At 45.7% G+C, this 15214-nt stretch overlaps 1 protein-coding gene across 2 annotated transcripts in view; it reads left to right on the top strand.

Annotated features, from left to right (window-relative positions):
- CACNG3 (calcium voltage-gated channel auxiliary subunit gamma 3) overlaps positions 1-12954 on the top strand; it is a 63544-nt gene extending 50590 nt beyond the window's left edge. Inside the window, exons 2-4 of one of the 2 annotated variants that reach the window (XM_079952816.1) lie at positions 2804-2887; positions 7318-7452; positions 11416-12954. In XM_079952816.1, the coding sequence (XP_079808942.1) occupies positions 2804-2887; positions 7318-7452; positions 11416-11930 (734 nt within the window). In that variant the 3' untranslated portion in view covers positions 11931-12954. Of the gene's footprint in view, positions 1-2803; positions 2888-7311; positions 7453-11415 lie in introns of both variants that reach the window. The other variant, XM_079952815.1, reaches the window with a different exon arrangement.
- Positions 12955-15214: the final 2260 nt, after the last annotated feature.

Below are 15214 nucleotides of genomic sequence, written 5' to 3'. Positions count from 1 at the left end.
TGGTCGACTTTAGGAAAAGTCTAATGAGCAATGTTGTTTAAGTACTTTATGTTTAAATTTGAAGATAAGGATTTGTTGAATTAATAATTTAATTTGGAACACAAGAAGGGGAGGTGAGAGGAGGTCTGAGAAACAAGTTAAGGCAAGTAAGTGTTTGGAATTGTATTTGTTTTAATTTTGTGTTTTTTGCATTTTTTGTGATGTTTTGTCTTTTTTTTCTTTTTTCTTTTTATTCTACAAACTAATTTTGGAAAACTCAATAAATATATTTTTTAAAAAGAGAGATAAAGGCCCTCATTTCCTGCCTGGAATCAAATAAAGCTCCTGGAGAAGATATGCTTCCACCTGAGCTCTCTAAGGGATATTTAGAATGGCAGGTGTCTATCTCAGCTGGCTTATTTACCACCATCAACAATATGAGCCAAATGCCCTCTGGATGGAAAATGAGTATCATTTTCCTGATATATAAGACATGTGATAGGAAGGATCCACAAAACTATCAGCCAGTTAGCTTGTTAGACATCTCAAAGCTATATGCATTACATCTCCTTCAAAAATCTTTAGACTGGTTTGCAAGATAACATTTTTCCTGAAGAACAAGCAGGATTCAGAAGAGGATAGAGAACCATTGATTAAAGTTTTACTCTGAACCGTATTGTAAGGAAATATACTAAGAACATTAAGGATAGTCTTTATGTGGCCTTTATTGATCTTTCTGCTGCATCCAGCTCTATTAATCAAAACAAACTGTGGGAGAAATTTCAAATTGCTATCATTGACTGCAGACTTCTGCTATTGATCCAAGAACTATACAGTAATACAGAAAAGAGGGTCAGAATAGGTTTAAATGGTGGTATGACTGATGCTTTTAAAATGTCATAAGGAGTGAAACAAGGTTGCACTCTGGCTCCCACTCTTTTTAACGTTTATATTAACAATCTGGTGCCATATTTAGCCAATTCAAACTCCCCCTCTCTAGTAATTAGGCACAGAAATATCTTAATATTGATGTATGCAGATGATTTAGTGTTCCTCTCTCTTTCCCAATTGGGCCCCCCCCCCAAAAAAAAAAATCTATTGGAGGTGTTCAGCACATATTGTTAACAGAAGAATTAAGACCAAGATTATGATTTTTGGCACAGTCCTAGTTATAAATGGTGCTTAGATCAGCAAGTTATAGAACAAATTCACTCGTTTAGATACTTGGGTGTACCCTTTAGTGAAACCCTCTCCTGGAGGTGTCATATGAAGACAGTGAAAGTGAAAGCACAGAAAGCCATAGGGACATTGATGTTCTGTTGCAATAAGGAAGGGCAGCTGATTGAACCTAAGGATATTTGGTAGCAAAGCACTTGCTCTGATTTGAAGTCCATTAAAATTTTGGAAACTGTGCAGAATATTATTTTTTTCAGAAGCTATACTCTCTACCATCAGGAATATTAGCAGCTCTTCTTTATACAGAATCCGAGAGGCCAACAATTAAGGCAAGAGCAGACTGTGCTCAGTTAAAGGATATTTATTTTAAATTGCTACTACCATATGCCTATTGAGCATTTTCCTGTGCTATATGGAACTGGGTGATAACCAATTCTGGAAAGCAGCTTGTCCAGATGTTCTAGACTATCATTATTTTCCAGATCTGAGCTCTGCTTTGACCTTGAATACGTGTCAACTAAGGGATTGGCTCTTCTGGATAGAATCCAGAAGGGACCTACAACTAATTAGAAACACCAGATTTCCCCCTTGATACCCACTCATGAGGACAGAGCATTTTAGAGCTGGTTCTCTCACCAAACTCTCACCAGTTTCCTTAAGAAATGACTTTATTGAGCTGTATCTCCATATGATACCTACTGCCGTATTGGATGGTTGGTTGCTAAAACAAGCTCCTATACTCAGGCAGACCTGGTATTTATGGTCCATCTCAGATGGAAGACATCTCTCATTCTCTATTAGCCTGCCCCTTATTATAGAGACACAAGAGATCACTTTCTGAAACCTCTCTTCACATAAGCAAGTAGCAACACCCCGGCAGAAATGGTTCAGTTTCTTTTGAGTGACAATAATAACCGCGTAACACAGAGAGTGGCCCTCTATGCACTGTCTGCCAAAAAAAGAAAGGAAGGAAGAAAAAGGAGTTAGATAAAATCGCTATAAATGGTTTTGGCTTGATTTGATTTGATTGTGTTGGTGTCTCTGGTAACTTCTGTCTCTTACAGCGTGGATGCTGGCAAATTGGATTTTAAAAAGGCAAAATAATAGAATTGGATCTGTCAGAGGTACACAATGCTCAGGAACTTGGCAAAATCTTTTTTATATTATGGATTTTTATTTTATGGATGTATGTCCTGTGCTATATTATCAATACTGTTGACTAATACACGTTTGTCATGGCCTTTGGCTAGAAGAGCAGACTTATGAACCTGAACAATCAAAATTGTCTGGCAGGGGAACTGAACAGCCTGGAGAATGGTGGACTGTTCTTCACTAGAGGTTTTTAGATTCCAGATAGCAGCCTATCAGGGATGCTGTAGGTATTTTCTGCATCAATGGGGGGTGGGCGAACCTTTGAGGTTGCCTTCCAACCCTATCATAGTAAAACTATGAAATTCACTTGGGATCTGGTGATGGTCACCATATTGGACAGTTTTAAGATGGACTGAGACAATTTAACAGAGGGCAAGAGGGTGGGGGTTTTGGTGGGGGTTGTCAGCATTGCATGCTGAACTGCCTGGGCCAGGGGTCTGATCCAGCAGAGCTCTTATCGTGTTCTTAAGCATATTTTCTCTTCTTTATTCCTTAGGGACGTTCAGAGGAATCTGTAAGCAAATCAATCATTTCCCAGAGGATGCTGACTATGAACAGGATGCAGCTGAATACCTCCTGCGTAAGGTTTACAACCTCCCGGGCAACTACAATTCTGTGCTTGTTGGGGGGGAGGGTCTACACACAGAAGGGATGGGGCTCACCCCTGTAGACAACTGAGTGGCCAGCAAAATCCAGCTGGAGATTTCCTTGTCAGAGTATGTGTGAATCCCACTTTCGATGGAGCTTTTTGAATTTTCCCTGAGCATTAAGGATAAGTTGTGGGGTGTATTTTTCAATGCAGTGCATTAACTAATCACTTTCCTTATTTCGTTCATTTGCAACAGTGTCCTTTTCTCCCTTGGACTGACATCATTAAAAGATCATATCTCTGAAAGGGATAGGCGAATCTGTCCCTTTTGGTTCTCTCGTTTTTCCAATATTAAATTCAATTCGTATTTCTGCAGCAGTTTGAGGATTCTTTTTCTTCTTCTTCTTTTAATCCACATGAAACTTTATCAGCTTTTCTGTGTGAATTTCTCCAGATAAACACATTTCTCTATGGCAGGCGTATTTTTTGCACTGGAAAATCATGCCACTGAATGCCAGTTGCTGGGAATCACAAGCAGGGAGAGCTGTTGTTGTGCTCAGGTCTTACTTGAGAGCATCTGGTTGGCCATTGTAAGAACAGGAGGCTGGACTAGACGGACCAGTGGCTGGATCCAGCAGGCTCATCTTGTGTTTTCCTAATATAATGCATCACTTAATGTCATTCTCATCAATTTTATGCATGTTTTCCCCTAATGTAGGCATTTCTCTACATTTTTTTTGACTGGAGAGCTGCACTGTTAAATAAGTGCAAATTTCAGTTCTTCAAGGGTGAATTAGGCAGTTTCTTATCCAAATGCAAACAAAGTTGAATTTCTCCCCATCCCTCATCAGAGGTTTTTATACTTGTTTCAAGATCCAGTCACCTGGGCAGGATGTGATGAGTGAAGGGATGGACAGATCGGCTTAAGCCCCATCCTTATCTGTTTCCCTCAGTCTGTTCTGCCCCCTATTTTTGCAGACTTTCCTAAAGAACCCATGAAAAATCCACATGTAAATTATGTGTGTTTTGTACCCAATGTTTCCTGGAAAATACACATTTCCCAGTGCATTTCCTCCCCAAAATATGCATTTTGTATGCATTTTTATTCTAAAGATGCATATCTTTATGCAGACATTTTTTAACCAAACTGTATAGCCATAGGTGCCAACTCATGGGGGCCAAGCCCTTGTGGTCACCTTCCAATATTTTTAGTAGTGGGCTATGCTCCCCTAATGTCCCAAAAAATCAGAGGGCGGAAGAGGCTGAGCATGGAGCCAAGCATGGCATGGCTTCAGTAACTGGCTCCTTCTCCTTCTCCTCTTGCCATGGAGGAGAAAGAGGACTGAAGCAGCCCCCCACCAATGGCCATGGCAGGAGGAGGAGCTGCCAGTCATTGAAGCCATACTGTTGCCACATTTGGTTCTGCCCCCAGCTCATTCTGATGCCCTGACATCACACACAATGTCACACACACGACATTGCCCGCCCCCCCCCCCCATATCACCCTTGGAAGCTGGCGCCTCTGTGCATAGCCCAGGTGATAGTTGCATTCTCATCCACAATAGAATTTGGAAACGTCAATTCGAGTCAGTCCTCTGTGACAAGCAGACCAAACAAATTCATCCCCCATCACTTGACAGAGGATTTAGTCCTCCCAAAAAAATGTACCCAGTAAATTAAAAGCTCCAGGGCTTACCTGAATATCAGGAGGAGAAATCTAGGCAGCTGCCTGGGCTGGCAAGATGTAGGAAATAGCAAAAATGCAAGAAATAATTATGTCAGTCTGGAGAACCGATCCCATGTTGAGATATTATTTGGCTTGTGTGCAGCGGAACCAATGTGGGAACAGTGCCCTTCACAGACTCACTGTCACAATGTGTCTCCATAGAGCAGTAGAGACTGGTGGGGCAGAAGGAAGGGAGCCCAACAGTAGGTGGCGCCAGAGCCAGTGACAGGCAGAGCCAACTAACTCTCATTTTGTCTCCTCCTGCTCCTTGTCCTTCATCCTCCTCATCATGAATGTGCAGGCGTCCCCCCACTTACATGTGATCGACATGCACGCGACCACATATACGCATGGCGCCAGGAAATTAATAACTAATTCAGTTCAAACCTGGAAGTGGCTGGTGAGAGCTGGAGAGTCTTCCCCAGAGCCTGAAATGGATATCAGTGAAGGCGGAGAAAGCCCTGAAGAGACTGGAGGCGCAGCAAGACTTTGTTTAGACTGCTCAGCCTCCCTGCCTAACAGCTGATGTGTGCGGTACATTAGCAATGCCAGCCACTTTTCAGCTCATCCTCCAGCCTGCAGTCAACCCCAGAGCTTCAGTTCAAGTTGTGGATATTTTTGGATACGGTATTTTTGGTCTGGATTGGAGAGAGTGCAGCAGAGGACAATTTAAGGGTGCTTAGAGGGTGCTTCCCACTTCCCACTATTTCACTTCTGCGCGTGGAGGGCCCAGAATATAACACTTTGTAAGTGTTGGGTGGGGGCCACCCATTTTCATTGCCTTCTGAACCACCCTCTCAGGGCAATTCATGCACAAGTTAATTAAAAGCAGTTATAACGGAGATTATAATGGAGAAATTGACAAGCAAAGTTCAGGAAATAACACAACAGAAGAAATCCAATAACTTTAACAAAATGTGGTTTAGCTATATGACATATGTTTTGTCAAAGGAACATGGTTATAAACCACCAAAAATGCATAGAAATCTGTGGAACAGCTTTTATTAAAGTGACTCTTAATAAATATGCTTTGAAACCTCGTGTTGGGGAAATTAAAGTGGGGAGGGGGCAACTTATTCTATTATTTACTAAAGTATGTAAAATCAAGAAACTTTTTTATAAAAAAAAACCAGTTAAAACACAAAAACAACAAATTCATTTAAAACAAGACTAAAACCCTAACAAAGAGACACTCGTGGTAATGACCCTATTAGAACAAAAATGTCTTCAATTGCTTCCAGAAAGTGCTTGTCATATCTTGACAAGCACTTTCTGCTATTCCAGGGACAGCTACACTAACAGCAACTTCCTCCCCCCACATCCCACTGAGTTCTTCAAGGCAGCACAGAAACTAAGGGAGAGGCAAGCCTAAGCCCTGGGCAGGTTTTAAGCTGGTGGGTTCATGACATTGGTGGGTGGAACTTTAATCAAGGCTTCTCTGAACTGAGCTGTGCTTCTCTGGTCCTTGCACCAGAGCTGAGCTGATGAGCAGTCTGGGTGATATCCCAAATCCCTTCCCATTCTTGGGGTCCTGTAGCCAGTGAGGATTAGAATCTAAGAGAGGCAGTTGCTGAACTAGTTTCTTTAAAGACAAGGACCTTAGCTGGCCATTTCAGGGTCCTCACCAGCATCCCCCAAAGAATAAGCAAGATTTCAAGAGCTACAATTAAGTGACGTTTCACTCCAGATTGATGGGTGGGCCTTTCTTCCATGTATAATGAGTAGAGTGCTAGACTGTCAAGGACTGGCTGGATGATGAGGAGTGGTGAGAAGCTCCAGCCAGAGACCCCCTAGAGAAGCCTCAGAAGAGGAAGGCTTCAAGCCAGAGGAGTGGTGGTGGGACATGGAAGACAGGTCAGAGGATGAAGGTGCAGGGGGCAGAATGGTTGGATGCAGAACAAGCAATAGGCTCAAGTGAGAGATAGGAGGAAGAGGCAGAAAGCACTGCAGATATAGGACAGGCTGCCGAGGAAGAGGAGGCAGGGGCTGAGGTTGCAATAGATTCACAGGAGCCAGCTGGTTCTACTGTATTCAGCTCCCCTGTCTTGTCTCCAAGAGCAAAAAGCAGAGAGAGCACAATGGGGGGAGCCCTCCCCTACGGAGTTTAAGACTGCTTTACTGGGGCCAGTCTTGCCCATAGGTTTCTCTGTTTGTATTCTGCTTCCTTAAAACGTTACTGCTCGTCTCTAAGTCTCCGTGCTGACCTGCAACTAAACCAGCACTAACATAGACTGAGACTCCCCACTCGGCCATGAAGCTCCCTGGGTGTGACTTTAGCCAATAACTGTCTCTCTCAGCCACTACCTCTCAGGGTTGTTGTGAGGATAGAATGAGCAGGAGGAGAACCACACACACCACCTTGAGCCCCTTGGAGGAAAAGGTGGGGTACAAATGTAATAAATATGTCATAATACCAGTCGCCTGAATGGACCAGCCTCCACTAGTACTTTAACTAACATGCTACGGTAATGATGTGAGGGATCGCTTATTCTGTAGAGCATGAGGCTCTTAATCTCAGGGTCGAGGGTTTGAGCCCCATGTTGGGCAAGAGATTCCTTCATTGCAGGAATTTGGTCTAGATGGTCCTTGTGGTGGCTTCCAATATTACAATTCTATGATTTCATGATTCTATGAGTGTAGTCTGAGCAGGATTTGCCTCTTCCCCTTCTCCTTCCTCCTCCTCGTCCAGGTGCAGTGAGAGCATCCAGTATCTTCCCCATCTTGAGTGTGGGTCTGCTGTTCTTCGGAGGTCTCTGTGTGGCAGCCAGTGAGTTCTACAAGAGCAAACTCAATGTCATCTTGAGCGCAGGGATTTTTTTTGTATCGGCAGGTGAGTCCCAAGTCATTTCTCCACTGTCTATGCTGCTCCGCATAAGATCAAAGCTCTGGCCTTTGCTGCCAAGGCTGACTCCCAGCAGTGGGGTGCCAACCAGATTTGAATTCCATGCTCCCAGAAGGAAACACTTTTGCTCTCCACCCTTCTGGCTCCATATGGTCTATTCCAACTTTGCATGCCTATGAATGGGATAGCTGGGTATCTGTCCCAAAAGGCCCATAGAGCAGAACATCTGCCCTGAAAGCAGAGGGTTCCAGGTTCATCCCCCGACATCTCCAGATTTTGATATGGGATGCAGTGATTCTGTGTGAAGATTGAGCCCTCCTTCTCCTCCTCCTTGCCCATTAACCCTTGCCAAGAACTGCTGCTTAGGTCAGGAAGGACCAAAGCTTAGTAGGCACAGCCCCTGCTTGGCATGCAGAAGGTCCCAGGTCCGGTTCTCTGCATCTCCAGGTAGGTCTGGAATGTCCCCTACCTGACACCCCGGAGAGCTGCTGCCCATCAATGTCGGCAATGCTGAGCTGGAAGTGTCAAAGGTCTGACTCAGTATAAGGCAACTTCTTATGTCTCTGAGCTGCTGCTGCAGCAACAGCAGCTTCAAAGGGATTTGGAGCCCCAGAATCCCTCTCAGAGCAGTTTCTGTGTACTTTGATGTATTTTACAAAACTCAGAATTGGCGCTCAACAGCAGCATCTTAATTCTGAAGTTAAAGGTTGAGCTGATAAGCCCTGTGTGATGTCTTAGCTAAGCTGGCTCTCTCTCTCTCTCTCTCTCTCTCTCTCTCTCTCTCTCTCTCTCTGTGTGTGTGTGTGTGTGTGTGTGTGTGTGTGTTGGAAGATGCTGTGCTTTTCTGAGGATGCTCTGCATTTTCTGGAAAGCTAAGCCAACCTTTGTTTCTTGGCAGAATGCAATTGCCTTTAGGGAAACAGCCAGAGGAGTAAATAAGATAATTCAGGACAGCACAGTAAAAGGGTAACCACTGAATAACAGAAATGTCTTGGGACCAAGGTAGCTGAAGGACTCCCTCCAGCCATACAATCCTGCCCAGATATTTAAGGCCAGGTTCTGAGGTCCTGCTTGTACGGCCACCAGGAAAATAAATGAAATTGGTAGTACAAGCACTCTCTCTGTGGTGGCTCCACAGTTCTGGAACTGCCAGCTGGACGGATTCTGTTCAGGCTTGCAAGCAAGCTTTCAAAATGCACCTGTTCCAGGCTGCCTTTTCTCGACAGTCTCATGCTGCTGCCTTTCTGTGCCACCTTAAATGGTCAAGTTCTTGCAATCGCAGAATAGGTATGCTATGGTACCTGTAGTACTGCAAATTCCACTGATCGAAGCAGTCAGCTTTGGGGGGCCACAGCCGGCTTGGTTCCAAAGACTCATCCTAGTGCCCTGTACCCTACTATACCCTCCAACACCTTGAGTCCCCAAACCGGGGTTCACATGTTCCATGCTCCCGAGTCAGTCATGTGACCAGTGCAAGGTCATGCTTTTTTCAGGGCCACACTCACAAGGCACCCAAAAATGCACCATGAGATTGCAGCCCTGGGGGGAAAACTTTGCTTTTTTCTGGGCGATGTCTCAGTATGTTATCACTTGAGATCACAGCACCCCAAATGGCCACTGTGCTCTCACACAAGAAAATTTTTCTGAGATACTTGGGTAAACCCTGCCCTGCCCAATAACAGGCCTGTACAGAGCTTATCTGAGGTCCAAGGTGAGAGTCTTGTTAGAATAAAGTTATGAACACAAACAAAAAAACAGGCAGCCTCTGGCAGGGTAGCCCAGCCAGCTTAGCCCTCTGAGGCCCAGGGCAAGTGCACCCAGCTGCCCCACCCCCTGCACAGGCCTACCCTATAAAAGGCATTATTCAGAAGAGTGGTTTCCATTGCAAGGAGGTCAAACATGAGACCAATCCGGTTGCAGGGAGTTCCAAAGGTGGAACGGGTACTACAGGGGTATACTAGGGGTATACATCCATGACCCACTAAGGAAGACAGTCACACAATAAAATTTGAAACAGTAAGAATTAATTGCACATTTATTCAAAATCCAATTAAAACTATGTGGTTTAATTAATTCAATGAAGCTGATGAACGTGATCCCGTGATACCAGCTTTTCAAAGGCTGATAGTCATTTACACTTCTGGTGCCCCCTACCCCACCCCATGGCTCTTATCAACCCCTCCCCAAGAATCCTAGTGACCCCCAGGGGGCAGTACCGCCCACTTTGGGAAACACTGGTTTGGCAGAACCTGCTGAAACCAGGCCTCTCCCATTCCCAGGAGGCTGCTGTGCCTTTGCACTGCCCTGGCCAATTCAACATCTGGAGAGGAGCAGCCATCTGGAGAGGAATGCGAGCGAGTGGCAAATGGCTTCCTTCCTGACTGCTGTCGTGGGCTATTTCGTGACAGTATCTTTGTCTCCAGGAAATCTTTTGTCTTGGGCTCCCTCCGCAAACGCTCCACCCTAAAAAAAAGACAGAGAGCATTGTTCTCACTTCTTCAGCCGAGAGGAGTAGAGAAGCAAAGCAGCAAACAAAACGCTCTTGGCTCATTAACGCAACACAATGCTCCTCTGTGGCAAGGAAGCAAGGGAGGGGCGCCCCATGCATGTTAGCTGAAAGGGTGCCCCCCCTCCAGTTTCACACAGAGCCCAGAAAATGCCCCTGGGGTGCTGGCTGGTGCTGGTGTCAGGCAGGAATGCTGGAAGCTCTCTGATACTGAGTCAAACTGATGGTGCATCTAGCTCAGTGTTGTTGCATTGGGTCTCCATCAGCTGTCAAGCAGTGGACACTCCCAGTCCTACCTGGAGATGTGGGGGATGAACCTGGAACCCTCTGCTTCCAGGGCGGATGTTCTGCTCTATGGCCCTATTGGGGGACAGATACCCAGCTATCCCATTCATAGGCATGCAAAGTTGGAAGAGACCATATGGAGGCAGAAGGGTGGAGAGCAAACGTGTTTCCTTCCTGGAGTTGAAATGAAAATAGCATGACTTCCCCAAATATGTTGGTGTTTGTGTGCCACCAGTTCATCCCTTGCATACTGCAGAGTCCCATTCATCTCCTCTGACTGGATGAGCAAAGTGTCAGGAACTGGCTGTATGGGGAAGAGTGGCAGAAGCCACCTGACCAGAGCCCCCGGGGGAAAGCACAGAGAGAGAGGGTTTGGATCCTGGTTCCTGGTGGTGGGAAATCAGCCACACCCCAGAGGAGGGGGAAAGCTGGGAAGTGCTGGAGGCTGGGAGCTTGGAGGAGGATGAAGAGGAGGAAACAGGCAGGTGCCCCAGCCCACAGGAATCAGACTTGACAGCTCCACCAGAGCCACCCTGACAATTTCTCTGCTGACAGCCTGCAAGCCTCTTCCCTTCCACTCCTAGAACAAGGCATCTACTGCATGTCACAGAGCAAAGAGCCAGGCAAAAACAGAGAGCGTTCTTTGGGTTAGAGAGTGAAGGCAGGGAGTTACAATCCAGTCCAGGCAACTGCTTCATCTAGACAGGAACAACCCTTAGAAGCCCCTGTGTATTCTCTGCTCTGCTTCTTTAATAACGAAACTAACTGTAACAGGATAGTACGCACCCCGGAAATGATCTCTTTCAGCTTCTGCCTTCTGAAAGAAGGTATAGGGTTATAAAGACCAGGACTAGCCGCCTGAGAAACAGTTTCTACTCAAATTCAGTTCTGGTTCTAAACGCAGCATAAGGAGTCTCTATAGTATATTGTATTTTAAAACAGGGTTTCAGAGTTTTTAGGGGGGGTTGAATGTTTTATGTAGTTTTTCAATTTCATTGTTCTGTATGGGACAATGACAATAAAGATATTGTATGTCGTATATTGTATATCATAAGTTAACCAGCATGTCACTGTCTTTCTCTGTTCTGCAAATGACCTGTTCTCCCTGTTGGCTCCCGGACACAAAGTTACTTTAGTCCTCCTCTGATTCTTCTCTTCAGGGCTAAGCAACATCATCGGGATTATCGTTTACATCTCTGCCAACGCCGGGGACCCTGGGCAGAGCGACTCCAAGAAGAGTTACTCCTACGGCTGGTCCTTCTACTTCGGGGCCTTATCCTTCATCATTGCTGAGATGGTGGGGGTGATTGCCGTCCACATGTACATCGAGAAGCACCGCCAGATCCGAGCCAAAACCCATTCCGTGGCGCTGCTGAAGAAGTCCACCTTTGCCCGCTTGCCTACCTACCGGTACCGGTTCCGAAGGAGATCCAGCTCCCGCTCCACAGAGCCCAGGTCCAGGGACCTGTCCCCCATCGGCAAAGGCTTCAACACCATCCCGTCCACCGACATCTCCATGTTCACCCTCTCCAGGGATCCTTCCAAGCTGACTATTGGGACACTGCTCAACTCAGAGAGAGATCACGGGTTTTTACAGATTCACAACTCCCTCCCCAAAGAGTTCAAGGAGTCCTTACACAACAATCCAGGCAACAGACGAACCACGCCAGTCTGAGGCCAGCCTCGCCCCTGGTTGGCTGAGAGTCCTGGCAGTCAGAGCTGCCCTGCTGGCTGCCATGTATAGAGGTGTATCGTTGAGACTGCATGACATGACCCGCCCCCTGTGATGGTGTAACCAGTGAAACTTTGTTTTTCAGAAGAAACCCTCGGCGGGGGTCCTGCCCCTCATGGGCAACCTGGGTTGAGGACTTCGTTTTTTCCGTTTCGTTTTTAAAATCCTCGAATCTCCACTTGCTAAGCCCAAGCGGTTGTGGCTTTGGTTTGACTGCCGCTGAGCCTCCCCAATTCCCAGACCTCTCATTCTTTGAGCAAGAACAGACATTGTAGCTTTGCCACATGCACAGCAAAAGGGGTTCCCATTGGACTGCCAGGAGGCCCCATCAGGAATGTAGGGAGTACCCCATGGTTATTGGTCCCCCCGTGGAAATCCCACTTGCGCGCTGTGGTCATCCCGAAATCACCTCTGTGGGAAATCTCCAAGCACGAAACGGCGAACCTGAGTGTGTTTGAGAAGACTGTGACCATTGTCCCTTCTTCCATCCGGATTGTATTGAGTGATGCTGGGGGGGTTGGGGTGGGGGCTGTCTGTTTTTGTGTGCATGCATTAAATAGCTTGGAATCCCATTTCCTGCCATGTGGTTGGAAGAGATGGCCCGGAGCCATTTCTGTGGGTATAGGGAGGGCTCTGTGTTTTTCTCGCATCTTCAACGCTCCCATCAAGGACTCCGGGTCAGGTGGGGAGAGGCAAATGCTCCCCCTCCTCCATCTCTCCCAAGGTGCTGGTCGTCATCTGCCATCTGTGGGTCAGCTTTTGACATTGCAGGTAGGATGAGCTCACTCTCTCATGCCCAGAGGTAGATCTCTGGACACCATGAAGATTATGTGTGGTTGAGTTTGCAATCTGCTTTTCCAGCTGCAGCACCAGTCTATGTCCTGTACAGATGGGCGGCCGATATCTGGAATGTTTGAAAGGTCCAAGGAAAGCAAATATATACCAATAAAACACATTCGGATCAGCATTTGTGGTTCAGAGGCCTTTTGTTGGTAAAGGAAGGCATGGAGAAGGGAGCAATATATGGAGGGAGGAACATGGGAGGGGTTTTTTGTTCATATTGCAAAATAGCGAAGATCAGTCAGCAGCTTTCTTGAGGAATCAGCACAAATGCTACCACTGTCAACTTCAAGGAAGCCCTACCTGCGAATTGCAATTTACATGCAATATATTTTCCTGGAGCTGCCAAGAGCATCTGCTGTGTTCTGCCCCAAATATATCTCTCCACACACACACCTTGGCAGGTGGAGCATGGAAAGGCAGTCAGCTTTGAAGACCTGGGGAAGAAAAGGGACAAGCAGTCTGCTGGTTTTCCTTAGCCTTCCTCTGGTCTAAACCGCTGGGTTTGCCGATCAGAAGGTCAGTGGTTCAAATCTCCAGAATGGAGTGAGCTCCCATTGCTCTGTCCCAGCTCCTGCCAACCTAGCAGTTCGAAAGCATGCCAGTGCAAGTAGATCAATAGGTACCACTGTGGTGGGAAGGTAAATGGCATTTCCATGGGCTCTGGGTTCTGGCCCGGTGTTCCATTGCGCCAGAAGCAGTTAAGTCCTGCTGGCCACATGACCCGGAAAGCTATCTGTGGACAAACACTGGCTCCCTCGGCCTGAAAATGAGATGAGCACCGCAACCCCATAGTCACCTTTGACTGGGCTTAACCATCCAAGGGTCCTTTACCTTTACCTTTACCTTTACCTTTAAATGGTGACCTAACTGGCTGATGTTGAGCCCACCCCAATTTTCACCCTACTTTTGATCCCAGAATGCCTGAGGCACTCTGCCTCTGTTTGTTTAAGCTGGTTGGCATTTCCCTCTATGCCTACCCAACGGTTTCTCCAAAACATACCAGCTAAGTGTCCTTTAATGCAAGAGTCTTTTTATGGGTTGGGGGGAATGCTGAATCAGGTAATTATTGGTGGGAAGTGGCCTCTAAGGGAGAGCTCTTTTCCCTAAATACAGGCTATGTTTCCCCCCTTATCTAGAAAGCTTTACATAGTGCTTAATCAGAAAAAAGGGGGGAAACAACCTCTAAGAGGTTTAGGTAAAAACAATAGAAAATAGTCAAAAGGAAAACACAGGTAAAATCAAACTTTAAAGACAAGTAGATGTACAAAATTGAATTAAAAAACAGGGGGAAAACAACAGTTTTTAAACAAATACACATATTGGAATTTTGTGTCTGGGTAGACTGGTCTGAACAAACAAGCCTTAAGCATTGGAAACAGTTCAGCGAAGGTGTCTGAAAAATAAGAACATTTTAAGAGCGGGTCAGCACAGCATTCTTTTCTCACAGTGGCCAACCAGATGCCTGCGTGAAACCCACAAGCAAGATTTGAGCACAAGAGCCCTCTCCTCTCCTATCGTTTCTGGCAACTGGTATTCAGAAGCATTGCTGCCTCCAACTGTGGAACCAGAGCAGATCCCTTGTGGCTGGCAGTCATCGATACCCTCCTTGAATCAGTCCAATCCTCTTTGGAAGCCATCCAAGCTGGTGGTCACCCCTACCTACTGTGGGAATGAGTTCCATAGATTAATTCTGTGCTGCAGGAAGCACAGAATTTTTATCCTTCCCGAATCTTCCAACATTCAGTTTCATCGGATGTCCACGAATTCTAGTGTCATGAGAGAAGGAGAAATTTTTTTCTCTTTCCACTTTCTCCATGTCATACATTATTTTATAAACATCTATCATGTGCCCTCTTACCATAGCTGTCAACTTTTCCCCTTTTTTAAGGGAAATTCCCTTATTCCGAATAGGATTCCTCACAAGAAAAGGGAAAAGTTGACAGCTATGCCTCTTGCCTTTTTTCTAAACTAAAAAGTCCCAAACAATGTAAGTTTTCATCATAGGGAAGTCGCTCCCTCCCCTTGATCATTCTGGTTTTCCTTTCCTGAACCTTTTCCAACTCTACAATATCCTTTCTGAGGTGAGGCAACCAGAACTGTACACAGTATTCCAAATGTGGTGACACCATAGATTTGTATAATGGCAAGAACACCTATTATGTTTGCCTTGGTGTCCTGAAACTCAAACTGTGGCCAGTCTCTTTTGGAGGAAAAACTGTTAAACAGTATTTAAAATAAAGAGCAACATAGCAGGAGAGCAAAGCTAAGCAGCATCCAAATGTTTTCTTTTACCCCCAAGTTCCCACTTGACTATTATTATTATTAATATTATTATTATTGTTGTTGTTGTTGTATACAACCCTTCATCTGTAGATCTTTGGTGG

This window comes from Podarcis cretensis, assembly GCF_951804945.1.
Source record: "Podarcis cretensis genome assembly, chromosome: 14".
In the NCBI taxonomy this organism is placed as follows: domain Eukaryota; kingdom Metazoa; phylum Chordata; class Lepidosauria; order Squamata; family Lacertidae; genus Podarcis; species Podarcis cretensis.
The sequence above is the reverse complement of the archived record's forward strand: the minus strand, read 5'-3'. Positions and strand labels throughout refer to the sequence as shown.